The sequence below is a fragment of the Thalassophryne amazonica genome, chromosome 8 (assembly GCF_902500255.1).
Source record: "Thalassophryne amazonica chromosome 8, fThaAma1.1, whole genome shotgun sequence".
Lineage (NCBI taxonomy): Eukaryota > Metazoa > Chordata > Actinopteri > Batrachoidiformes > Batrachoididae > Thalassophryne > Thalassophryne amazonica.
Window position 1 is genome coordinate 115618752 of NC_047110.1, and position 27525 is coordinate 115646276.

The window sequence follows — 27525 nt, forward strand, 5'->3', positions numbered from 1 at the left end:
GATTTTGAGCAGTGTTTAGGGTTGTTGTCTTGTTGAAAGATCCAGCCCCGGCACAACTTCAACTTTGTCACTGATTCATGAACATTAAATGGACTGCATTTATACAGCGCTTTTCCATCTGCATCAGATGCTCAAAGCGCTTTACAAATAATGAAGTGAGGCTGCTGCCATATAAGGTGCTCACTACACACCAGGAGCAAGGGGGGATTAAAGATCTTGCCCTTAGTGATTTTCCAGTCAGGCTGGGATTTGAACTGAGGATCTTCTGGTCACAAGCCCAACACCTTAACCACTAGACTCAGGTCATTTGAGAGTTGTTTAGAGGCTCCCATGTTGTCACTCATTAGAAGAGGCGCAAAGAGGGGAAACATTTGCAAATGGCCACCTTAAATACCCTTTCTCATGACTGGATTCACCTGTGTAAGAAGGTCAAGGGTCAATGAGCTTACCAAACCAATTTTGTGTTCCAATAATTAGTGCTAAATGTATTCAAATCAATCAAATGACAAGGGTGCCCAATTTTTTGCACCTGCCTAATTTTGTTTAAATAATTATTGCACACTTTCTGTAAATACTAAAAACTTCACTTCTCAAATATTAGTGTGTTTGTCTGCTATATGATATATTTAACTGAAATTTCTGATCCAGACAACCAATGATTTATTAAGGAAAATCATGAAAATTATCAGGGGGACCCAAACTTTTACATACAACTGTCATTACTTTTTAAAGTAACTTGCCCAACACTGATAACTAATATGCAACTTTTGTGAAATGCTGATGTCATAGCCGTTATGCACATTCCATGTTTTCTTTTCCGTGTGAACGGCGGGCAAGATGGTGGAGGGAGCAGACATGATGTAACTGTGCTGAAGAAACTCAGTCTGGACTAGCATTCATGAACAAGAACATCTCTATAAAAAAGTAAAGACACACCAAGAATCACAGCACCTTCCCAAAGCACATGGAGACCAACCTTAAAGGCACTAAAAACATTCAGACTTCACCTATGAAACCCCAGCACCCCCCAAAAATGAAGTCAGATGAAAGTGCTACAGTTCTTGTTGCAGTCAGCCCTCTTCAAAAGTCAATACTTGATCTCAAAGCTGATGTACAACAAAACACATTAGCTGTGATGAGTCTCACTAAAGCGGAATTCAACCCTGCAGAAATCCAAGAATGCAAAGGGAAAATAAAGAAACTGGAAAACAAAGTAATCCACCTCCAAAAGACAAACACAGAGCCGGAGAGAAAGACAAACATTTGTCTGTGGTCCCAGCTCTCTTCGGGTCATTGACCAGGTCCTCCTGTATAGTTCTGAGCTTTCTCAGAATCATCCTTACCAAGGTGAGATCTTGCATGGAGCCCCAGCCTGAGGAAGATTGACAGTCATCTTGTGTTTCTTCCATTTTCTAATAAATAATCATAACTGTTGTTGCCTGCTCACCAAGCTGCTGCCTGTTGTCCTGTTTGTGCAGGTCTACAGTTTTGTCCCTGGTGTCCTTAGACAGAAAGGACATTTCTCTTTCATCTGTGATGGGCCTGAGAGACTTAACAAAAAGACAAAGTTTTGTTTCTTGTTCTGTAAAGGGAAAAAAGCTAATTTTGTTTTCTTGAAAGAAACACATTCTAAGAAAGAAGCCACTGTTTTTTAGTCTGAGCATCAGCAAAGTTTACTTCAGTCATGGCACTTCATCATCAGCAGGGGTCGCTGTTTAACACCTTTCCAGGCCAGAGTGTGTCAGATGAGCACAGTCACCGATTGATCCTTAAAGAGAGTTATGAAAAGACCTAAAGGACAAAAACTGTTCTTGTTTATGATCGAATTTCCAGTTGATTGATCATCCTTGCATATAACTATTTATTTTTTTCTTTTCTTGTTTTTGTAACTGTTGTATGATTCTACGTGCTCCTCATGTTGTTTTGCTGTTACTCAAGTTTGTTAAAATGTACCCATGTTTGTTATTTGGTATGATAATAAAATATGTTAATTTAAACTCACTTGTTTTCAGGGGTTTCATGTGTGTGTGCAGGTATTTCATGAAATGACACTGCTTATGTTAAAGTTGTGTTTCTGTGTGGAAAGTAATGAAGTTAAAGAGGCATCGCCCTCTTATCTGCACACTTTACATCTGATTGATCACTTTTGTGGATCATGATGTGTCACAACATTTTGAAAACCTTCACACTGGGTTACAATGTTCTGCAACGCCACGATTACCACACATTACTCACTTGACATGTCCCGACTGGGTATCCAATTTTTTTTTTTGTAAAAACAGTTAAAAAAACAACGGTGAAAATTACTTAAAATCAGTGTTGCCACAGTTACTTTGAAAAAGTAATCCAATTACTGATTACTCCTTGAAAATTAACTTAGTTACTTTACTGATTACTCAATTGTAAAAGTAACTAAGTTAGATTACTAGTTACTTTTTTAGTTACTTTCCCCAGCTGCCGACAACAACCCACGTCAACATGACAATGATACCTGTTTTGCCAAAACTCACTTTATAGTCACCCTTTCTTGACTTCAATGAAAATAAATACTTGTTTTATAAAAAGTCAATCAATCAATCAATCAATCAATTTTTTATATAGCGCCAAATCACAACAAACAGTTGCCCCAAGGCGCTTTATATTGTAAGGCAAAAGCCATACAATAATTACAGAAAAACCCCAACGGTCAAAACGACCCCCTGTGAGCAAGCACTTGGCTACAGTGGGAAGGAAAAACTCCATTTTAACAGGAAGAAACCTCCAGCAGAACCAGGCTCAGGGAGGGGCAGTCTTCTGCTGGGACTGGTTGGGGCTGAGGGAGAGAACCAGGAAAAAGACATGCTGTGGAGGGGAGCAGAGATCAATCACTAATGATTAAATGCAGAGTGGTGCATACAGAGCAAAAAGAGAAAGAAACACTCAGTGCATCATGGGAACCCCCCAGCAGTCTAAGTCTATAGCAGCATAACTAAGGGATGGTTCAGGGTCACCTGATCCAGCCCTAACTATAAGCTTTAGCAAAAAGGAAAGTTTTAAGCCTAATCTTAAAAGTAGAGAGGGTGTCTGTCTCCCTGATCTGAATTGGGAGCTGGTTCCACAGGAGAGGAGCCTGAAAGCTGAAGGCTCTGCCTCCCATTCTACTCTTACAAACCCTAAAAGTAAAATAAAGACCTCTTTCTTGACCTCATATTTAACTGTTGACAGCACTGTAACAGTAAAACTTGCAATTTCTAACCTACATTGTTTATAAATGTAACTATTAAATTCTTTCTAACATTTAAATTCTCTCTAAACATTTTAGTTGTCGAAATTATTATTATTATTATTATTATTATTATTATTATTATTATTATTATTATTATTATAAGTAGTATTAGTAGTTGTAGTAAAAAAAAGGCTTCAAAACTGGATCTTTAATCTAGGGATGTTGTGGGGGGGCACATCCCTGCCCCACGCCCCCAGCCCATCTGGATTCGCCCCTGCTTTGGCGTTTGAGCACAAAGAATGGATAACATTTATTTATGCAGAAAACATGACCAGATTTACAGGTAAGAAAGTTTTATTGTGTTTTCACATCATGTGGTCCTCAGAAAGAGAGTTTAGGTGCATTTGAGTGGAAAATAGTGTTAGTTGTTGATGCGTCGCGGAGGATCAGCTGTTTTTAGCGAGCAGATACAGAGCGGCTCAGCTCAGAATTCTAAATAAAGGAGAAAAAAAGCATAAAAATGTCTTTGTAAAGCTCAGTGCAGGTGTGTTGTAAGAGGTGAGGACGAGTCGTAGCTGCTGCAAAAAAACGCGGATGAAAAGCTCACAGCTCGCTTAAAGTGGGCAGTTCAGTCGAACCCCGACCTCCTGACCACAGACCAAGTTTAATGCTGCTATCGACTCACAGTGCAAAAATAATAGTAACGCACAGTGACATGGAGAAGTAACTTTAATCTGATTACTGATTTGGAAAGATTAACGCGTTAGATTACTCTTTACTAAAAAAAGTGGTCAGATTAGAGTAACACGTTACTTAGTAACACGTTACCGGCATCACTGCTTAAAAGATGGCTGTTATGACTGTATACAATGTTGTATTATATACTTACAAGGTCTGTTAGAAAAGTATCGGACCCTTTTATTTTTTTCAAAAACCTGATGGATTTGAATCATGTGTTCTTGCATAAGCAAACCTTGAACCTTCGTGTGCATGCGTGATGTTTTTCACGCCTGTCGGTTGCGTCATTTGCTTGTAAGCAGCCTTTGTGTGAGGATGGGTGGAGTCTCTTGTTGTTTTTTCTTTGCAAGGAAAAAGATGGAACAACTGGAGCAGCGCGACTGCATCAAATTTTGCCACAAACTGGGCGACAGCCAGGTGGAAACCATTCGGATTATTCAGACGGCTTTCGGTGATGATCCTCTGGGCATCACACAGATTAAGGAGCGGTACAACCGGTTTAAAGACGGCCGCACAACGGTGGAGAGCGAGCCACGCTCTGATTGGCATCACCACGCTGAAACGACCGGATCATTTCCAAAGTGAACGCTGTGATGATGTGGGACCGTCGTGTGATTATCCGAGAAATTGTGGAAGAGGTGGACATCAGCACTTTTTCGGCACATTCCACTGTGACAGAAGATTTTGCCATGAAAAGAGTTGCAGTGAAATTCATCGGCACGAAGCTGATGGTGCAGCAAAAGCGCCTTTGTGTTGAAGTCTCACAGGACATGTTGTAACATGCCCAGCTCATCAACCATTCAGAAGATTCAGACGGCTTTCAGTGGTTTTTCAGTCGTGTGACTATCCGAGAAATTGTGGACAAGCTGGACATGTCAGGGCATGTTACAACAAGTCATGTGAGACTTCAACACGGAGGCGCTGTTGCTGTGCCATCAGCTTCGTGCTGATGAATTTCACTGCAACTCTTTTCATGGCAAAATCTTCTGTCACAGTGGAATGTGCCGAAAAAGTGCTGATGTCCACCTCTTCTACAATTTCTCGGATAATCACACGACAGTTCCACATCACCACAGAGTTCACTTTGGAAATGATCTGGTCGTTTCAGCGTGTTGATGCTGATCGGAGCGTGGCTCGCCCTCCACCGTTGTGCAGACGTCTTTAAACCGGTTGTACCGCTCCTTAATCTGTGTGATGCCCAGAGGATCGTCACCGAAAGCCGTCTGAATAATCTGAATGGTTTCCACCTGGCTGTCGCCCAGTTTCTGGCAAAATTTGATGCAGTTGCGCTGCTTGTCGTTCCGCCATTTCCTTGCAAAGAAAAAACAACAAGAGACTCCACCCATCCTCACGACGCAATCGACAGGCGTGAAAAAAATCACGCATGAGCACGAAGGTTCAAGGTTAGCTCATGCAAGCACACGTGATTCAAATCCATCAGGTTTTTGAAAAAAATAAAAGGGTCCGATACTTTTCTAACAGACCTCGTATTATTACATCTTGTGGGTGTCGTTGTTGTGCTACACTCAGGCGTCTGACAGCACAGCAGAGGAAGTTGAAAGTTGGACTACTATGAGAGCTTTCCTCATATCCCAGATTTAGCTGCAGGAAAAATGCTTTTAAAAGCAACAGAATTAAAGCTGTTATTTGTGTGAGAGTCCGTACGGGTCACTTTCTGAACTCTCCGGGTGTGTGTCCTCTCTGGTGATGACCCTGCATCAAGATGAAGGTTTCATTTGTCCTCCAAACTCTCCACCATGCACTGCAGTTTGTCCACCAGCACTGCAGAACACACAGACTGATTCTGTCAGCAGAAACACTTTGTAACCACACATTAAATCGAGAAATCACTCAATAAAACTGTGAAATGTGTCGTGACTTATTGTCTGACATTAGTTCCCATCCCTGCTGTGAGGTGCAACAACATATTAAGATTTTGAACATGGTCAAACTAAACCTTTATGCTGATGATGTGACAGTGTTCATAACGGTACCTCCTGCTGATGGCCTGCTAAAGCTCTCGAAGGCCCGGCATGCATTGACCAGCTCTCCCAGTGCATCCGGACAGTCTTCAGGAAGAGGCTCTGGACACTTTTCCACACAAACCTTGTCATAGATTTGCTGACTTGAACAACCTGAAATAATAGCACCAACAAGAAAAGAGTCCGATAAGAGCAGGGACACAGCTGTAAGTTTTTTTTTTTTTTTCACCAAAAATTAACTTCTCAAATAAATAAATGAGACCTTGCTGCACAATTGCGTAGCTTTTGTCACCATCTAGCAGGAGCTGTGAGCATTTCAGGGCTGTTGTGTGCACATCCTACTTGAAACCCAAAATTCAATTAAAGAAAAGAAAAAAAAGATATTTATAAATGGCAGAAATGCATGATTTTTTTTTTTTTGGGGGGGGGGGGGGTACGCAAAGCTTTGACCTCTCAGTATTAATATATAAATAGTTTGATTATGAGAGTTTTACAGATGCTAAAGGTTTTGCTGTACAGGTGAACGAATGGACGGTTGGAAGGACAGCAACGTCTCTTGACAAGTGCAACTTACAGTTGTGAATGATAATAATAATAATAATAATAATAATAATAATAGTGGCATGAAGTAAGTCATTAATATATGAGAGAGACTCTTCAGCTGCTCGCTTGTTTTCACTTGGGGTCGCCACAGCAAATCCGAGATGGATCTGTATGTCGAATTGGCAGATGTTTTATGCTGGATACCCTTCCTGACGCAACTCCACATTACATGGAGAAATGTGACAGGGGTGAGATTTGAACCGGGAACCTGACATACTGAAACCAAGTGCACTAACCACTTGGCCACCACCCTTGCAACTCATTAATATATCTTCTTCTTTGTCTTTCAGCTGCTCCCGTTAGGGGTCGCCACAGCAGATCAATCGTTTCCATCTCACCCTGTCCTCTGTAACTTTCTCTGTCAAACCAACCACCCGCATGTCCTCCCTCAGCACATCCATAAACCTCCTCTTTGGTCTCCCTCTTCTCCTCCTGCCTGGTGGCTCCATCCTCAGAATCCTTCTCCCTATATACCCTGGGTTCCTCCTCTGCACATGTCCAAACCATCTCAATCTCACCTCTCTGACTTTGTCTCCAAACCGTCCCACCTGAGCTGTCCCTCTGATATGTTCATTCCTATTCTTGTCCATTCTCGTCACTCCCAAAGAGAATCTCAAAATCTTCAGCTCTGCCGCTTGTCTTTTTGTTAGTGCCACGGTCTCTAAGCCGTCCAACATAGCTGGTCTCACTACTGTCTTGTAGACTTTCCCCTTCACTCTTGCTGATATTCTTCGGTCACAAATCACTCCTGCCACCTTTCTCCACCCACTCCACCCTGCCTGCACTCTCTTCTTCACCTCTCTACCACACTCTCCATTACTTTGAACAGTTGACCCCAAATATTTAAACTCATCAACTTTCACCATTTCTACTCCTTGTAACTGAACTATTCCACTGGGCTCCCTCTCATTCACACACATGGACTCAGTCTTGCTTCTACTGACTTTCATTCCCCTTCTCTCCAAAGCATATCTCCACTTCTCCAGACTAGACTCAACTTGCTCTCTACTCTCACTGCAGATCACAATGTCATCTGCAAACATCATAGTCCATGGGGACTCCTGTCTGATCTCATCCGTCAACCTGTCCATCACCACTGCAAGCAAGAAAGGACTCAGAGCTGATCCTTGGTGTAATCCCACCTCCACCTTGAATGAGTCTGTCATTCCGACTGCGCATCTCACCGCTGTCACACTATTCTTGTACATGTCCTGCACTACCCTAACATACTTCTCTGCCACTTCAGACTTCCTCATACAATACCATAGCTCTTCTCTTGGCACCCTATCATAAGCTTTTTCTAAGTCCACAAACACACAATGTAACTCTTTCTGTTCTTCTCTGTACTTCTCCAACAGTATACTCAGAGCAAACATTGCATCTGTAGTGCTCTTTCTCGGCATGAAACCATATTGCTGCTCACAGATCTTCACCTGTTTTCTAAGCCTAGCTTCTACTACTCTTTCCCATAACTTCATGCTGTGGCTGATCAACTTTATGCCTCTGTAGTTACTGCAGCTCTGCACATCACCCTTGTTCTTGAAAATAAGAACCAGCACACTTCGTCTCCACTCCTCAGGCATCCTCTCACTTTCCAAGATTTTATTAAACAATCTGGTTAGAAACTCAAATTCAAATTCAAATTTATTAATTTATATAGCGCCAATTCACGACAAAATCGTCTCAAGGCGCTTCACAACATAAAAAACAATTAAAAATTTAAAACACAATAAAAACAACCATAAAAGAAAGACAGCAGTAAAAGAATAGAAGATTAAAAACACATCATAACACTAATGATAAAACAGGGAAAATAAATGAGTCTTTAAACGTGATTTAAAGGTCTCCACAGTGTCCGACTGCCGAATGTGTGCCGGCAGATCGTTCCACAGAGCTGGGGCACGATAGGAAAAAGCTCTGTGACCGGCAGACTTTTTATTCACCCTGGGAACACACAGAAGTCCTTCACCCTGAGAACGCAGGGCCCGAGCTGGTACATAGGGGCTTATCAAGTCAGCCAGATAGGGAGGTGCAAGTCCATGAACAATTTTATAAACTAAAATCAGTACTTTAAAATCCAATCTTGCAGAAACAGGAAGCCAGTGCAGGGACGCCAAGATTGGCGTAATGTGGTCAAACTTTCTGCTCCGTGTCAAAAGTCTGGCAGCAGCATTCTGAACCAATTGAAGACCCCTGATCCTGGACTGCGGTAAGCCAGAGAATAGAGCATTACAATAGTCCAATCTAGAAGAGACAAACGCATGAATCAAAGTCTCAGCATCTGCCATAGACAGAATAGGACGAATCCTCGCTATATTTCGCAAATGGAAGAAGGCAGTCCTTGTAATGTCTCTAATGTGGAGATCAAAGGACAACGCAGGATCAAAAATTACTCCAAGGTTCCTCACTTTATCCATATGATGTATAACACACGGACCTAAGCTAAATGCTAGCTGATCAAATTGATGCCGATATCTTGCTGGACCAAAAACCATAACTTCAGTCTTATCAGAATTTAAAAGTAGGAAGTTACTAGACATCCAACTTCTTACTGATGCAAGACAATCTTCCAAGGATTTTATGTGAGTAAGATTACCAGCAGTTATTGGCATATACAATTGAGTGTCATCAGTATAGCAATGAAAGGGAATCCCAAAACGCCACAATATATTCCTGAGGGGTGCTACATAAAGAGAAAAAAGCAAGGGGCCCAAAACGGATCCCTGAGGAACCCCAAACTTCATGTCTCTACGATCGGAGGAGGTTCCATTACACAATACACAGTAGGAACGACTGGACAGGTACGACGTCAACCATGCAAGAGCAGTTCCAGTAATCCCAAAGTGATTCTCCAGCCTATTGAGTAGAATATGGTAATCCAGTGTCAAATGCAGCACTAAGATCCAGCAGCACCAGGACCGTAGTGATATCCGAGTCCATTGCTCGCAAAAGGTCATTCACTACTTTAGTAAGTGCTGTCTCTGTGGAGTGAAATTTTCTAAAAGCAGAATGCAGTGGCTCAAAAAGATTATTCTCAGTGAGGTAGTCCACGAGCTGTCGCGAGACCACTTTTTTCAGGATTTTAGAACAAAATGACAGATTTGATATCGGTCTATAATTCTTCAATACACTAGGGTTGAGATTAGATTTTTTAAGTAATGGTTTGATCACTGCAGACTTAAAACATTTAGGAACAGATCCAGAAGTTAATGAGAGATTTATAATTTCCAGCACAGTTGGTCCAAGAGTGGGCCACAGGTCCTTAAACAGTTTTGCTGGTATAGGATCAATTAAACAGGTTGTGCTTTTAGTAGACGTCACGAGCTTCGTCAGTGCGCCTAGCGAGATACCATCAAAATCTGTAAATCTGGATACCACCTCAGTGGGCGCATCCACCTCCACAGCAGTATGCAGTGGTTGGGCCAAAGCCTGCTGAGATATACTCAACCTAATATCCTCAATTTTCTTCTCGAAATAATCCAAGAAGTCCTGTGCTGAGAAAGGAGAGTGAATAACAGGTGGCTGTCCATGAATAAGAAGTGCTACAGTTTCAAACAAAAACTTGGAATTATGCTTATTTTTATTAATCAAATCAGAATAATAGGCACGCTTTGTAGCCAGTAGTGCCTGCTTATATTCCAAGACAGCATCTCGCCATGCAAGATGGAACACCTCTAACTTAGAACTACGCCATTTCCGTTCAAAACCTCGAGCCTTCTGCCTAAGGTCACGCAGGTAACCATTAAACCAAGGTGAGTATGCCTTGGGAAGGCGTGTCCTCAAGAGAGGAGGCGCAACCTTGTCCAGTGTGGCCTTGAGCGCTGAGTTCAAGCCATCCGCAAGACTATCTACTGATTGAATATTCTCTAACCCCGAGGCCAAAATTTCAGGCAGTCTGGCTTCGAGTTCTATCATAATTGAAGGAGTAATGCGTCGCCGCAAAGAAAGACAAGGCTTTTGATCCACTAGGCGTGGCAACATAAATGCACACCTAACAAATGAGTGGTCAGAGATCACCGAGGCAAGAGGCAAAATGTCAATGTTTGTGACAGCAAGGCCACGTGTGAGTACCAGATCAAGGGTATTTCCACTAGTATGTGTTGAATCCTGAATACATTGCTGGAATCCCAGTGCATCCACAAGTTCCATAAATGACTTGCAAAGGGGATCAAAGGGCTTATTTATGTGAATATTAAAATCACCAATAATCAAAATGTTGTCCACACTAGCTGACAGGCTAGAGATGAATGCACCAAATTCCACTGTCATCTCTCCTAGACATTTCCATGCCTCCACTGGAATGTCATCTGGACCAACTGCCTTTCCACTCTTCATCCTCTTCATAGCAGCCCTCACTTCTTCCTTACTAATCTCTTGTACTTCCTGATTTACTCTCACCACATCATCCAGCCTTTTCTCTCGCTCATTTTCTTTATTCATCAGCTCTTCAAAATATTCCCTCCAACTTCTCAGCACACACTCCTCACTTGTCAGCACATTACCATGTGCATCTTTTACCACCCTAACCTGCTGCACATCCTTTCCAGCTCTGTCCCTTTGTCTGGCCAATCGGTACAAGTCCTTTTCTCCTTCCTTACTATTCAACTTCTTGTACAGCTCGCAATATGCCTTTTCCTTCACTTTTGCCACTTCTCTTTTCACCTTACACCGCATCTCCTTGTACTCCTGTCTACTTTCTTCATCTCTCCAACTATTCTTTGTCACCGACCTCTTTCTCCTTATGCTTTCCTGGACCTCTTCATTCCACCACCAAGTCTCCTTGTCTTCCTTCCACTGTCCAGATGTCATACCCAGTACTGCCCTAGCTGTCTCCCTCACCACGTCAGTAGTACTTTTCCAGCTGTCCAAAATTGCTTCCCCTCCAACCAGTGCTTCTCTCACCTGCTCGCTAATTTCACACAACAGTCTTCTTCCTTCAGCTTCCACCATATGATCCTTTGTTGAGCTCTCACTCTCTTCTTCTTCTTTACCTCTAAAGTCATTTGGTAAAAGTAAATCTCTGAAAGATGCAAAATTACAGAAATTGTTTTTTGACAATTAATTTCTAAGTATGATAGCTACCTTTTTGCCCTTCAGGGAGGCCTAGTGGCCCCAGGATTCTCCTATAACTGTTGTGTGGGCTGCCAGAAGAGGAGGTACTGCTGGCCCACCACCAGAGGGCGCCCTGCCTGAAGTGCGGGCTTCAGGCACGAGAGGGCGCTGCCGCCACGGACACAGCCGGGAGTGACAGCTGTCACTCATTATCTCATGACAGCTGTCACCCATCTACGCTTCATCATACTACTCCATAAAACCCGGATGTCATCTCCACCTCATTGCCGAGATATCATCTACCTGTGAAGGTAATTCTCTGCTAAACTGAAAACACTGACTAATAGTCTGAACTTCTTTGCAGCTGTTTTCCTGTAAGTGTTTCCTTATCTGTGGATTGGCGTTTGGTGTGATCAGCGACGGCTTCGCTTCACACCCCAACCAGATAAGTGGTTAACAGGAGCTGCACGTGTGTGTGATTAGAGGTGGAGGTGACTTTCCACCTTCTGAATGTTTTTGTTACTGGGTGTGCACACACCCACATCTCACTGTTTGTGCTCCTCACCAGCAGTACCAGATCCGACAGTCGGGGACGGTGATCACCTGGGAATTCGGGACTTGGTGGCTCCAGTATTCACCAGGTTCGGTGGCGGCGGAAATCGTGTGGTTCCGGCTCTTCTCAGGACAGACGTCTTCTATCCTGGAGCCTGCCCACACGTCACCTTTGTGTATTGACTGCTATCATATTCTGAGATTGTCTGTATAGTCGTTGTGCACATTCACAACATTAAATTGTTACCTTTTGGCTCATCTACTGACCGTTCATTTGCGCCCCCTGTTGTGGGTCCGTGTCACTACACTTTCCCCAACAATAACATGCAGCACACACCAGAATATTTACAGAGGAATCTTTGAAATGGTGATAGAAGCACCAAATTTGGCACAAATACTCATGAAGGTGCCTTGACACTTGCACATATTTGATCTGCATGCTGGTATGCAATCTGCTGTACCACAGAGTCAACTTATTGTAAACCATTATAAACTGTGCACGGCTGCATTCAAGTGTGCAAAGAAAAATTTGAAATGTTCAAAATCTCTGGCCGGCATTAATTTTGTGAACTTCACGTGAACATTGCACCAACAATTCAAAAACACTGTGTGTCATTGTGAGTCACTGCATCAGTGCAGCGCATCACAGCGCAGCTCATCTGAAGGATTATAACAAGATGTTAAATCTATCAAAAACATAATTTTACAGATACTCATAAGAAGGAATGAACATGCAACTGTTTTACCAAGCCATTACAATATAAACATTACAAATAATTACCTTTGAGACATTTCCAAATGCGTTCTCCACCTCATGAAGCACATGAGAGAGAGAGAGAGAGAGAGAGAGAGAGAGAGAGAGAGAGAGACAGAAAAGCTGCAGCTGTAGAAAATTTCTCTGTGATTCTAGAGCGATTAGAGGTGGTTTCATCTGCTAAGTTCTGAGAGTAAATGATTAATCCACTATAAAATAATTATTTCATATAGCGCACCATCCAGCAGGACAAAGCGGTCGTATTTGCATGACAAATTGCGCAGCAGTGCGAGGGTTAAATGCATTCAAGTGCCAAGGTGCCTTTAGACATCAACTCTTTTGAAAAAGCAGACGGGCCAATTGAATTTGCAATTGGTGACCAGATGGGGTCATTGCAGAATTCCACAGGGGTTAAAACTTAAAAATGCTCCAATCATATTGAAAAATATGCCACATTATTTGTCTGGTGCCCAACAAATTCTGGGAAAAGACCTTTCTATATCACATGTATATTGCTTTCTATATCATTCTCATATCACTTCCTGTATCACTTCCTACATCACAACCTACATTATTTCTACATCACTTTCTACGTCATGTCCTATATCACTTTCTACATCACATCCTATATCACTCTCCACATTACTTCTTATATCACTTTCTACATCACAATCTGCATCACATCCTATATCACTCTCGCCGGGTTTCTGTCTCTGTTGGTTCGCTTTAGGGTGAGTTATTTTTTCAAGTCTTCAGCACCATTTCTGCTCATCTCATAGTGACATGGAGTCAATGTGAAAAAACAGAACACCACCTGTTCTTTGTTTTCTTACGTGCTGAATCCATTAAACACAATCACACTGATTAAAAAACGAGCTTGGCATTTTTAACCCCCCCCAAAAACACACACAGAGTAGTTATATTTTCCACATACCCGCCCGCGATCAAATCATGAGTGGACACCAGTAATCTGCTGGGAAATAACGATACCTTCTGAAAGAAGTTACTGTTGGAGGAAGTTTGAAATGCAGACTTTTTTCTTTTCCTGAATCCATTTTTACACACATTTGTGAGCAGCCTTTTATCACGGCGATGAGTTACTGATTTACCGGATGGGATTACGTCTAAAATTCAATCGGCCGGTTGCTGCTGCTTTGATACTTACCATCAAAGGGCTTCTTCCTTGTTGCAATTTCCCACAGGACAATTCCAAAGCTGAGAAACAGAAATCGAGGGTGGTTTAATTCCTATTCTTTATTTCATTCATTTGATTCATTAATAGGAATCAGGTTAGAGAAACAGACAAGTAAGAAGTTAATAATAAGAGACTAATTTGTTTCAAGAAGTGAAGTGAGCAACACAATCAATCACATCAGATGTGCCACTGAGCAAGGCAGCACCTGCTTTAAGGTGGCAAAGTGTTCTGACCTGTAAATCTCACAGTCTTTGCTGTAGGGGTGGTTGATGTCACTGAGTTTCTGGGGACACGAGTAGCAAAGAGACTTAATCTCTTTGCCCTTTGTCATCTTCTTCAGCGATGTCTCTGTTTTAGCGAGTTCAAATCCTCCAAGCTGCACCACAACATACCAACACAGACAAAACCTCACATCAGCTCAGCGAGCAAATGTCATCCAACAATCCCATAATGCATTGGTTGGTTGGTTTGTTACATGTTGTATGTGTTACATGTGTTGCATTTGTTAGATTTGTTGCACATATTACACGTGTTGCATTTTTTGCATGTGTTATATTTGTTGCATCTGTAAGGGCCCCTTCACACACAGTATGAATGTGGTCAAAGTGTGCATGAAGCAGGAATCATATGCAATACATGTAAAATCGTAGCTGCCTCTAACACCTCGTACACCTGTTGCTATAACTATTTATGCACACCAGCAGCTGAAAGACAGAGTGTGCCTTGTGCGAGCCCATCAAACCCTCTCGTGGCAGGTGTTGGCCAAATTCCAGCTGACAAACATAAACATCTAATGCCACTCACATGGCACTTAGAAAATGTGTGGCCATTTGCGCTGTTGGCACGAAAACAGTTAGCAGACGATCACTGTCGAGCTGGATGTGAAATTTGTCTAAGTGCCCCCACGAGTGTGACTTTTCAAACAGACACAGTGACACGTTGGTGTGTGTGCTGAACTGACGGGGTGTGTCTGCCCACAGGAGCCGTTGTGGAGATCTGTGGATCTGGACGTCCCAGCTGGAGAACACGTACTGTGATTGGACGGACATGAACTAACAACTGTCCACTGTGATGCGCGTGTGTCTGGTTGCTGTCCTCACGTGGACATACATAAAAACATATATCACTGTTGCAATAGGCTGCAGCGAGTGAGCACACACTGCGCACATTGACAGGGTGTCCCAGGTGAAACGGACCGGCTGAACACGCCGCCAGCAGATGTGGACATGATAAGAGCGCCCTGCTTCTCATTCAAGTCATTTCATGTCTGTACATCTGTGACCATGGGTCATCTACAGAGGAATAGACAGTTCATTGTATTGTATTGTCCGCTTGATAAGAGGGATTCAATAAAATGCGGTGTTTGTATATGGTGTGTGGTTTTATTTTTTTTAAATACGTCCATGTCCTTCTTGATATCAGGCATTTTCCCACAGCTTTTACAGGACGGCGATGGTAGCTCAGTGGTAATATTTCTGGCTGGCAATCGGAGCTTTTGGAAACTGCATGTTCGAATCCCGTGGGTGGTATGTATTTTTTATTTTTTCACAGCAGCTGTGCGATGTGGTTACACATGCTGCAGCTGCTCGCGCTGTGTTTCTGCGTGCATGAAACCATCGCAGCGGCATAGTTCAAGCCTGCCCGTCAGCCTGATATTTTCGTGGTTCCCTCATACGAGCTGTTCTGCTGTGATTTGCCCTGATTTGTACTTATTCTCCCAAGTACAACTTGCTCCCAGAAAAATTTCCAGAGAGAGGCAACTGGGAATCATCCAAATCATAGGAACCAGGAGCAGGTGTCATGATTGGGTCTGTGGGGGTTTATTGTTTGCTCTTTTGTGTATTCTGTTAGTTTTTGCACTGGGGTTTGGTGGCTGGATTTCTTTTGTGTTGTTTGGTGTTGGGCGTTTCCCTCCTGTCTGCCCTTCCTGTGGCCACGCCTCTTTCTGGATCTTTCCTCACACACCTGCGGTGCATTTACCCTGATCACATCCCATTTATTAGTCACACCTTCTTCCTCTCTCTCTTGTGAGATTGTTGTGCCTCTTTTGAGTGTTTGTCTTCAGAGTTTTCACAGTCCTGTTTTTGCTTTACCGTGTATCGACCTGTCTGCCTGTTTCTGGAACTTGTCTCTGCCAAATGCTTCAGTTACTGTTGCTATTTTTGGACTGTCTTTTTGTGTACCGACCCATGCAAGCCCTGACATTAAACTCTGTGAAGCTGAGACCTGAATGCTGCATTTGTATCCAACCACTCGGTGCCGTCTGGCCCGTCAGCAGGAGGTCCACTCTGAGCTCTTTCTGGACGTCAAAGGTCAACACCCCATCCCTGTTGGTGTTTTTACATGTTCACATGTTGGCAAACCGCATGTTTTCATGGAAAGGATTACAGAATTACAGCGTCTCACTACATCAGCTTGTCAGACTGGGCGGAGGCCCGTCTACCATGGTGGCTGGACCCACAATGCAAACTCCCGGACTAGGTTTAGGTGTAGGAGAAAACATGGTCTTTATTTCAGGCTCTGGTTCGGTACACATGTGATCAAGCCGCGGAGCAGAGGTACAATCAGGATCAGGCAAAAATGCAGTCATAGTTGAGCAGGGGTCAGAGGCACAAGCAAACACAGACGTCCGGGACGAGGCAAAAGGCATGGTCGAGAAAAACAGAGCAGAGGTACGATACACGGTGAAGCAAAAATCTGAACTGACAAAGGCGCTGGAATGTGTACGAGACAACAAACTGGCAGTGAGCTGTGAGACTGTGATGGTTTACATAAGGAGCAAACAAATTAGGGTGATGTGAAGCAGGTGCGTGGAAGTCACTGGAAGGGGGCGTGACCAGGGGAGCCAAAGGCTGTGCAGAGTACAAGATAGTGAAGGAAGGAAAGCACAGAGTGGAGTGAAGTAACAGACAAATACACGTGAGCTGGAGCAAGAGTGGGAGTGAATGAAAACACAAAGCAAAAATAAACAAGGTGGGAAACAAAGACATGGGACAGGTGCAGGACGTGGAGTGAAAATAAGTAACTGAGCGTGAGACAAGGAATGAAGACATGACGGGAGGTGCGAAGTGGAAACAAATGGCAAAAACAGAGCAGAGCTAAATTGTAAATCATGGTCAGAATATCATACAACACCAGGAACCAAAATCAAACATGAGCACAGAAGCAACTACAACTGCTCAGGAAATCAATACAAAAGCAGAATAAAACAGGAACAGATTAATAAACAGAAATCAAAACCCGTTATAAAAGTATAACAGAAAACAGATGAAAGCTAGAAGAGAAACAATGAAAACACAAACCGGCAGAACAAAACTAGAACAGAACTGGACAAAGGCTAAAGTATGGAAAGTAACAAAGAGATAAGAAAAACATAACAGAATAACTCATGATGAAAATAATCACTGATAAATCCAAACTGAAGCAGACGGAAAACCACAAAAAGGGGAAAAACAAGGGCTCAGCGCCCAGACCCGGCCAAATCCATGACACAGCTTCCGTCTGCTGCTGCAGAAGCCACTCAGAGTTCCTGACAATAAGTGACACTTGGAATCACCAACATGACGAGTTAAGCATGTGGATCAGCTGGCAGGAAATGAGCTTGGTGAGCTTGAATGTGACAGAAAAAACACAGAATTCCTCCGTTATTATGAATCTTATAATAATTGCTGGTACGTATCTGTGCATGTGTCACGCGGGGGTTTCTGGACTATGTCTCAGCGGCTAATCTGCTTGAAATGTGACATGCTGGGGGTGTAGCGGTGCATAATTCATTATCGTCCCAATCGGGCCAGAACCCTGAAAGTTATCGGGGTCTAAAAAAAACACCTTTTCCATATGGGACTGAGTTCAGCCAAATTTGGTAAGTGGGTTCAGCTGTGTGTTGCCAAGTACATGCCTGAATTAGGTCCCAATCAGGCTGGAACCCTAAAAGTTACTGGGGTCAGAAAAATACACCTCGTCCCAAAAGGGAAAGTTTTCAACCTATCTAATGCTTCTACAACCCCTGGCAAAAATGATGGAATCACCGGCCTCAGAGGATGTTCATTCAGTTGTTTAATTTTGTAGAAAAAAAGCAGATCACAGACATGAGACAAAACTAAAGTCATTTTAAATGGCAACTTTCTGGCTTTAAGAAACACTATAAGAAATCAAGAAAAAAAGATTGTGACAGTCAGTAACGGTTTTGTGTCATGTCTGTGATCTGCTTTTTTTCTACAAAATTAAACAACTGAATGAACATCCTCCGAGGCCGGTGATTCCATCATTTTTGCCAGGGGTTGTATATTCAAAGGTCAAAATACAAACTGTATGTAAATCTGAGGTGCTTATCCAGAGTCTAATGACTGTCAGTCTCTGCTCAGTGCACCAAACATTTACACTTTTTACTGAATCACAGATTAATTTTACAAGAAACTGTTCAGTCTTCAGCAGTAACCTTTTTTAGAAGACTTTTAAAACCTGATCTCTGGTTTCTCTTTGTGGCCAGATAAATGAAACATGAGAATGACGGCAAGATTAATGGGAGTGCAACAGTAATAACACTGTCTTACCTTGACTCTGTAGCCTTGAGCCACCAGAAACTTGTTGCTATTGATGCATCCATGAACTTTACTTTTTTCTTCTGTTTGGTGCAGTCTGAGAAACAACAGCACCACTCATTAACATGCAGGCGACGCAGGACCGGTGCAGGTCCTGACCTCTGCAGCAGGCGGTCAGTTCCTGACCTCTGCAGCAGGCGGTCAAGTCCTGACCGCTGCAGCAGGCGGTCAGGTCCTGACCTCTGGAGCAGGCGGTCAGTTCCTGACCTCTGCAGCAGGCGGTCAGGGCCTGACCTCTGGAGCAGGCGGTCAAGTCCTGACCTCTGCAGCAGGCGGTCGGGTCCTGACCTCTGCAGCAGGCAGTCAGGGCCTGACCTCTGCAGCGGTCAGGTCCTGACCTCTGCAGCAGGCGCAGGACCTGACAGTTGCAGCAGCAGGCGGTCAGGTCCTGACCTCTGGAGCAGGCGGTCAGTTCCTGACCTCTGCAGCAGGCAGTCAGGGTCTGACCTCTGAAGGAGGCGGTCAAGTCCTGACCTCTGCAGCAGGCGGTCAGGTCCTGACCTCTAGAGCAGGCGGTCAGTTCCTGACCTCTGCAGCAGGCAGTCAGGGCCTGACCTCTGCAGCAGGCGGTCAAGTCCTGACCTGTGCAGCAGGCGGTCAGGTCCTGACCTCTGGAGCAGGCGGTCAAGTCCTGACCTCTGCAGCAGGCGGTCAGGTCCTGACCTCTGCAGCAGGCGCAGGACCTGACAGTTGCAGCAGCAGGCGGTCAGGTCCTGACCTCTGCAGCAGGCGGTATACTACAGTAAACTTAATGAACAACAGGCAACTTATGATTCCAGTGTTGTAGAACATTGACTGTGTAATTCAGGCTTAACACACAAATCAACCTTATTCCAGCAGGACTAATGAGGGAAGCCACCAAGAAAGGCCAATGACACCATTTTGGTTGTTTGTTTGTTTTTGAAGAGAACAAACACAAATCAAATCAAAACAACAACATTAGATTCTCAAATTCTTCCTTTTTTCTATGACCCCTCTGATGGAGCTGGAGGCGTCAGTGGCTGTGATTAGAGAGATTGACTATGTTTACATGCAGCAAATAACCCTTTCATAACCGGAATATTAGCAATAATCCGGTTGCGCACGGCCATGTAAACACCCACAAAAACCTGAATATGGTCATATTCCGGTTTGTAAAAACCCCAAATATGATCCCTGGGTTACTCCTTTTCTAACCCGAATATCAGGTCATATAAACGCGCATCGGGATATCCCCATAAAAAGGAACATTATTTTGTGTTCTGTGCATGTCCTAGCCGCAAGGAATCTTGGTCTTTTGAGTACGGCAACTACTTGTATGCGGCGCACGCAACCCACCGGAGACCACAGAAGCAGAGGTAAACAGCGCATTGTGTTCTGCGTCCTTAACAGGCGGGCCGGTTGCGGCACCGGTTGGCATCACTGTGATTGCTCTGCCTCCGATGTGCTTACTGAATCTGCCGGCTCGGTAAACGCCGCAGTGGGCCACTTCACACCGCCCCCCTCTCTGCTGTGTGGAGTTGCGCCAACTCTGGCAACAGGTCCAGAGACTACGCTTGCTGTTTTGATGTGGAGCGCTCCGGCATTTGCGGAAAAATCCCCAGCGCTGCAGGGTCTCAGTAACCGCAGCCACAGAGCTCCATGGCCATGACTTGGATTCTTTGCGGGTCCCGCATCCGTACCGCCGGAGGCAGTGAGTGAAGGGAGAGCGCGCGCATTGAGCTCTGCGTGTGTCTGTTATAATCTTCTCGCCCAGATGAAAAAAGAGAGTGTTTACACAGGAGAGAAAAATGAGAAAATGCCTGTTTGAGAAAAGTGTATAAAGTGTGTAGTGAGGGGTTTTACACGAAGCAGAATTTGCACGAACGCCAGATCAAATCAAGCACCGGTGGAAGACGTGTGTCGCTGTTGAGATGGGGAGATTCCAAATGATACCAGTGACCATGTGTACAGGAGTAACTCTGTCTGCTTAAGCATGTAAACGGGTTATTCCTAATGATTCAGAAACCGGAATATGGACCTTAACCCGAATATTAACGGCATGTAAACGTAGTCATTGATGCTCCACCGATCACAGCTTCACGGTGGAGCCAAAGGCAGAAAGACGACAGACGAAATCCAGGTCTGAGTTTCCTGGAAGACAGGTGCACTTAAAATAGATTCCTCTGCCTTCATTTATCAAACTGTGTGCTAAAGGTTCTAAGTTGTGTTGTAGGAACAGTCTGTGTGTTATTCAGTGCGTGTTCTCGTCAGCACTTTGGTCTCTTCAGGACGTTATTTCTGCGAGTATCAAGATGACTTAAGAACGTCTAATCAGTGGTGGCCACACTGGGCCTATGGTTGGGATGAAGTGACTTGGTTTTGGTAAGGACCCATCAGTATCCAAGGTCAGAGATCAAGGTCAACATTTTGGCTCCAGTTCTAATATACAGAGAAATGGCTTTTAAGAAAAGCAGGTTGTGTGTGGGAGCGAGAACCGGCGCCAGGCGTCGCTGCATTTTAAAGAAATAAGTCTGGGTATTTTGTTTTCAGTGAACCTGACTGTTCCAAAGCCCATCTGACATTCTGGACATTTTGACAAGCCTGTGATGTCCCTCTCTGAGGACTTTTCTGCTCATCAGATTTGCCTCATTGACCCACCAACATGCACAAAGACGTCACAATTTGTCCAGACTCACCGGTAGAGTCCACGAGCTGCATCCCAGCACATACGCGCTTTCCTGGTCCAGGACAGTTTGCAGGAGGAGTCCAGAACCTCCCGGAGGCTCCCCTTCTCACAGTACTCCATGACGATGAGGAACTGTGGTTTGGGTCCTACAGGAGGTGCCAGTGACACGTCAGTGCGGTGATTGGCAGGTGCTGGTTGTAGTGTTGTGTCCACTCACCGTCCTCGTCCTGGACGCAGATGCCAAACATTCGTAGGATGTTGGGCGACTCAAACCGCTTCATGGTTTCCACCTCCTTGTTGAAGACGGCTCGTATCTCACTTCAGAGAGAGATGTTTTAGAGATCAGTCGACATGTGCCTGGAGGATCAAACCTCAACAAATCTAATTCAGTCTATCAATTCTCTGTCAATTTTCATTCATTCATTTTCTGCCACTTATCACAGTCACCATGGCAGCAGACCAAGCAGCTCACCCCACACTTCCCCATTCTCGGCCAAATCATGTTAACTCTTCCTGGGAGATCCCGAGACCTGCCCAACCCAGCTGAGACATATACGAAGGCTGTCAATAAAGTATAGGTCCTTTTTATTTTTTTCAAAAACTATATGGATTTCATTCATATGTTTTTACGTCAGACATGCTTGAACCCTCGTGCGCATGCGTGAGTTTTTCCACGCCTGTCGGTGACGTCATTCGCCTGTGAGCACTCCTTGTGGGAGGAGTCGTCCAGCCCCTCGTCGGAATTCCTTTGTCTGAGAAGTTGCTGAGAGACTGGTGCTTTGTTTGATCAAAATTTTTTCTAAACCTGTGAGAAACATCGAAGTGGACACGGTTCGAAAAATTAAGCTGGTTTTCAGTGAAAATTTTAACGGCTGATGAGAGATTTTGAGGTGATACTGTCGCTTTAAGGACTTCCCACGGTGCGAGACGTCGCTCAGCGCTCTCAGGCGCCGTCGTCAGCCTGTTTCAAGCTGAAAACCTCCACATTTCAGGCTCTGTTGATCCAGGACGTCGTGAGAGAACAGAGAAGTTTCAGAAGAAGTCAGTTTCAGCATTTTATCTGGATATTCCACTGTTAAAGGAGATTTTTTTAATGAAAGACGTGCGGACGGGTCCGCGCATCGGGACGCAGCCGACGCGGTGCGGCGGCACAGGAAAAACACCTCCATGTTGATAACCATTTGTAAAATCCAGGTGGCTTTTGATGGCTTTCAGTGGAGTGAGTATATGAGAAATTGTTTAACAGCTGGACATGTTCCAACTTGTCCTTAAGGCTTCCAACAGAGGTGTTTTTCCTGTGGCGGAGCGTCACGGCGGCTGCGTCCCGACGCGCGGACCCGTCCGCACGTCTTTCATTAAAAAAATCTCCTTTAACAGTAGAATATCCAGATAAAATGCTGAAACCGACTTCTTCTGAAACTTCTCTGTTCTCTCACAACGTCCTGGATCAATAGAGCCTGAAATGTGGAGGTTTTCAGCTTGAAACAGGCTGATGACGGCAGCTGAGAGCGCTGCACGACGTCTCGCACCGTGGGAAGTCCTTAAAGCGACAGAATCACCTCAAAATCTCTCATCAGCCGTTAAAAGTTTCACTGAAAACCAGCTTAATTTTTCGAACCGTGTCCACTTCGATGTTTCTCACAGGTTTAGAAAAAATTTTGATCAAACAAAGCGCCAGTCTCTCAGCAACTTCTCAGACAAAGGAATTCCGACGAGGGGCTGGACGACTCCTCCCACAAGGAGTGCTCACAGGCGAATGACGTCACCGACAGGCGTAGAAAAACTCACACATGCGCACGAGGGTTCAAGCATGTCTGATGTAAAAACATATGAATGAAATCCATATAGTTTTTGAAAAAAATAAAAAGGACCTATACTTTATTGACAGACCTCGTAATCTCTCCAACATGACCTGGGTCTTCTCTGGGGTCTCCTCCCAGTTGGAGTGACCAAGGAGCATCCTCACCAGGTGTACAAACCACCTCAGCTGTCTCCTTCTGATGTAAAGAAGCAGCTGCTCCACTCAGAGTCTTTCCAGGATAGCTGAGCTTCTCACCCTGTCCAGGAGTGTAAGTCCAGATACCCAAAGGAGGAATCTCATTTTTGCTGCTTGTATCTGTGATTTTATTCTTTCAGTCGTTACCCAAAGTTCAAGGTGAGGACAGGAGAGGAAATTGACTGATAAATTGAGAGTCTGACCTTCCAACTCAGCTCCTTGACCGCAATGTTCTGAAAAACATCAAACTCCACCCCAATCTGCCCATCAAGCTCATGCTCCAACTTACACACACCCGTGAACAAAACCCAGAGATACTTAATCTCCTCCTCTTGGGGCAGTAACTCTCCCCTGACGCAGAGGGGACAATCCACCCTTTTTCAACAGAGGACCACGGTATCAAGATTTGGAGGCACTGATCCTCATCCCAGTTGCTTCACACTTGGCCTCAGACCTGCTCAGTATGCAGAACATAATCACATCATCCACAAAAAAAAAAAAGAAAAAAAAAAAAAGAACCGGACACCCTCCAGTCCCTGACTGCACCCTGAAATACCGTCCTTGAACATCACAAACAGGATTGGTGACAAGAGACACCCACCGGGAGCAGGTCTGATGTGATGGTGAGAATGCGGACAGAGCATATGACTTTGGTCATACAGAGACCGGATCGTGCGAGTCTAATTTCTTATGTCTGGGCTTTTGGTTTATTCATTTCTTGATTCAGGTTTTTAATAAATAATCATTTTGTATTTTCTTGTGTTATCTACTTTTGGTTTCTTCTCTTGTGTTAATAATTCTGGTTCCTCCCTGTTTTACTCACTTGATGTTCACTTCCTGTTTTAGTTTGAAATTCTCTTCCTGTGTGCTGCTTTCCTCCTGTTACCTCACTCTCCTGCTGTGCTTAAAGTTTCTCTCTCCAGCTCCTTGGAACATGTGCGTTCTTATTACGTCCACCAGGGAGGATGTGATAAAATCATAGGTGTTTGTCTGTCTCTCTGTTTTCAGGAATACCTCAAAACTACTGCACAGATTTTGATGAAATGTTCACCACAGGGTCATTCCATGTGAAATCATCCAAGCTGAGGCACATTTGCTGGCTGACCCCCTCAGATTTTTTTAAACAATTCACAGATGTAAATCCATCAATATAATGGAGAAATCCAAAGTTTTGGTCCATAGGTCAAAACAAATTGAAACAACAGCCCATGGGAATTTTATTTTTTTTTTTGGTTTGTTTGTTTATTCTTAGATTTTGGATAATTGGGTTTTGGCCAAGTTTGAGCTTCTACTGCAGGTGCTCTGTTGAATGTGGGAAGCTGGTATTTGCTACTGAGAGCTAACTTTTCCTATAGAACCAGAAAATGCAGTCATTGTTATATCTACACTAGTTTTGGTACAATAGAGGGCTCAAAATTGCCGAAAACCAATAATTGCAAATATTTTCACATCTTTTAAGCATCATTGCTCAAGAAATCTGCAAGATGGGGAGTTAATATTTGGCACAATTATAATGACAATATGTTTTTACAAGGAAATCCTACTTTTATATACACATTTTAAACAGAAATGCTACAGATGAAATTTTTCTGTGCCGCCTTTTGAAATTTTACCAAAAATTGATCATTTTCAAGGTCATGTTTGACCATGTTGACAGTAATTCAGCTCTTTCATATTTGTACCACATAATGTCACAGATGTCAGCATGATGTGGTATGAAAATGGTTTTGGTGCTAAGCTTTGTTTTTAATTACGAATTTTTATGCTACAATAGATTTTTACTGAAACTTTTTGTGTCTTATACCCCATCAAACATAGCTGGAATCACGCAGAGTGGCATCGGATTTATGAGTCGGTGCACATCTGAAAAGTGTTCTGACACTCAAAATGTTCTGACAGCCATCTGCGGAAATCAACACAGTTGGTCAAAATCGGCCGGCGGCCCCGAGTGTGAAGCATATGTTCAAAACTCTCTGGGCGCTGTTGAGATGGCAGTCCATGTATAATCTGACCGCAATTTACATATTCTGACGGCATCAAAACAGCATCTGAAACAATCTGATCGTGGTTGATTGAGCTCTGAGATCAATCAGTCACAGCAAAGCCTGTCGGCATGTTGTGTCATGTTTGTCCACCTCCACTGGATCCTGGCCAGGAAGGGCCAAGGAAATGTTATGTAATAACATGTATGTGGCACTGTGCATGTGTCAGAGGTACAGTGCAGCGCCCAGCAACGCAGCTGAACAGGATGTCACTGCTGTAACGCATGCATTATTACACATACACCTCCTAAGTCTGTAGCAGGTATGATGTGGAAATGTTTGCCCAGCACATGATGACATAAATAAACATGTAACTCACCTTCCTTACCTTGCGTTCCACAGTGCAGGGCAGACAGTTGGTCAAGTCCCTTTCACCCGGCTGCGTGCGTGCGTGCGTGCGTGAGTGAGTGAGTGAGTGAGTGAGTGAGTGAGTGAGTGAGTGAGTGAGTGAGTGAGTGAGTGAGTGAGTGAGTGAGTGAGTGACAGCTCCAAAGTCTGTGCCGTCTGACAGCAGTCTGTGTCATCTGAGTGTTGTCTGAAATATCTTTGAGCTGCATCCTGCAGGTGTGCACGAGGCAGTCCGGATGCGTTCGGACCATGGCTGACCACGCCTCTTTTCCTCCCGACTGCATTGGATTATGGCAATATTTGCCATGTCGGAATGGCTTCTCCACATTCTTGCAATGTGTGATGGAACTTTACTAGCTCCAGACCTTGTCATCATTGTTCATTGAATCTTTAACCCCTTAATGCCCATCGTCGCATATATTCTACAATCTCTGACTCAAATATGCAACTTACCAAATTGACCTGTATGCCTGTTGTCGCAAATTTGCAACATACCATCATTATTACAACATTATAACATAAAGTCATTACCAGAATACCGAATATTACTATCTAGTTTTTGTGCAAAAGTGAAATGAATAATCTCAACATTATTTACCATCTACTTAAAGGCAAAAACACACACAAAACATTTTTTTATATACAGCTATATAAATTTGGGCATTAAGGGGTTAATAACAGTCAGTATTACCTTATGTGCCCCTCCAAAAAGTATTCCTTCATTTTTATTAGCAATAATTGATACTTTATTGATTGATATATATCACCTTTTAAAGTTATTCCATTGATTTTGTGATTCTGACATGTCTGTCTCTTTCCTTAAATAGACATAATTTAATCATGATGACATAGTTAAAATTTGTCTGGACCGGCTTTGGAAAATTATTGTGCACGTTAGGTAAATATAAAAAGGTGAAGGTAAGTTGGGTTGTCATAGCTGCATCAAGTCAGATAGTGACATGGAGTGCCAGGATTTACTTCCATGTGATCTGGGCAGCACTTTACATAATAAATGCCACAAAACCACTTGGGCTAGAAAAACTGGGATACTTTACATCAATGATCTTACCAGTGAGGACAAGGTGGGATTGGTTTGGTGGTCTGGAGTATAACTATAACTCCATTTGTTTGCATCATGAGAAGATGTATTTATCTGGATATGAAAGTCGGCAACATGTCTGCGCAGATCCTAAAAATGTTCATGCCAAGAAAAGAACTGGTGAGTAGTAGTTTTCTTTGCATTAGCATGTAATATTGAAAATAGTGATAAGTTCCGCTCGACATGAAATGAGCTTAACAAAATATTCAGAGTTAAAAAACAAAGCTGAGCACCAAAACCATTTTCATACCACATCATGCTGACTTCTGTGACATTATGTGGTACAAATATGAAAGAGCTGAATTACTGTCAACATGGTCAACCATGACCTTGAAAATGGTCAATTTTTGGTAAAATTTCAAAAGACGACACAGAAAAATTTCGCCTGTAGCATATCTGTTTAAAATGTGTATATAAAAGTAGGATTTCCTTGTAAAAACATATTGTCATTATAATTGTGCCAAATATTAACTTCCCATCTTGCAAATTTCTTGAGCAGTGATGCTTAAAAGATGTGGAAATATTTGCAGTTATTGGTTTTCGGCAATTTTGAGCCCTCTATTGTACCAAAACTAGTGAAGATATAAAAATGACTGCATTTTCTGGTTCTATAGGAGAAGTTAGCCCTACCAAGTAAATACCAGCTTCCCACATTCAACAGAGCACCTGCAGTAAAAGCTCAAACTTGGCCAAAACCCAATTGTCCAAAAA

General features: G+C 43.4%; 1 protein-coding gene across 3 annotated transcripts in view; it reads right to left on the reverse strand.

Annotated features, from left to right (window-relative positions):
- Nucleotides 1-1532: 1532 nt before the first annotated feature.
- LOC117516371 (mixed lineage kinase domain-like protein) overlaps nucleotides 1533-27525 on the reverse strand; it is a 59710-nt gene continuing 33717 nt past the window's right edge. For 2 of the 3 annotated variants that reach the window (XM_034177337.1, XM_034177336.1), the window contains 7 exons: nucleotides 21547-21647; nucleotides 21340-21475; nucleotides 18635-18719; nucleotides 14315-14457; nucleotides 14052-14101; nucleotides 5938-6078; nucleotides 5317-5725 (listed from right to left, as the gene is read on the reverse strand). In XM_034177337.1, coding sequence (XP_034033228.1) covers nucleotides 5676-5725; nucleotides 5938-6078; nucleotides 14052-14101; nucleotides 14315-14457; nucleotides 18635-18719; nucleotides 21340-21475; nucleotides 21547-21647 — 706 coding nt within the window. In that variant the 3' untranslated portion in view covers nucleotides 5317-5675. Of the gene's footprint in view, nucleotides 1551-5316; nucleotides 5726-5937; nucleotides 6079-14051; nucleotides 14102-14314; nucleotides 14458-18634; nucleotides 18720-21339; nucleotides 21476-21546; nucleotides 21648-27525 lie in introns of those variants that run through there. The other variant, XR_004562376.1, reaches the window with a different exon arrangement.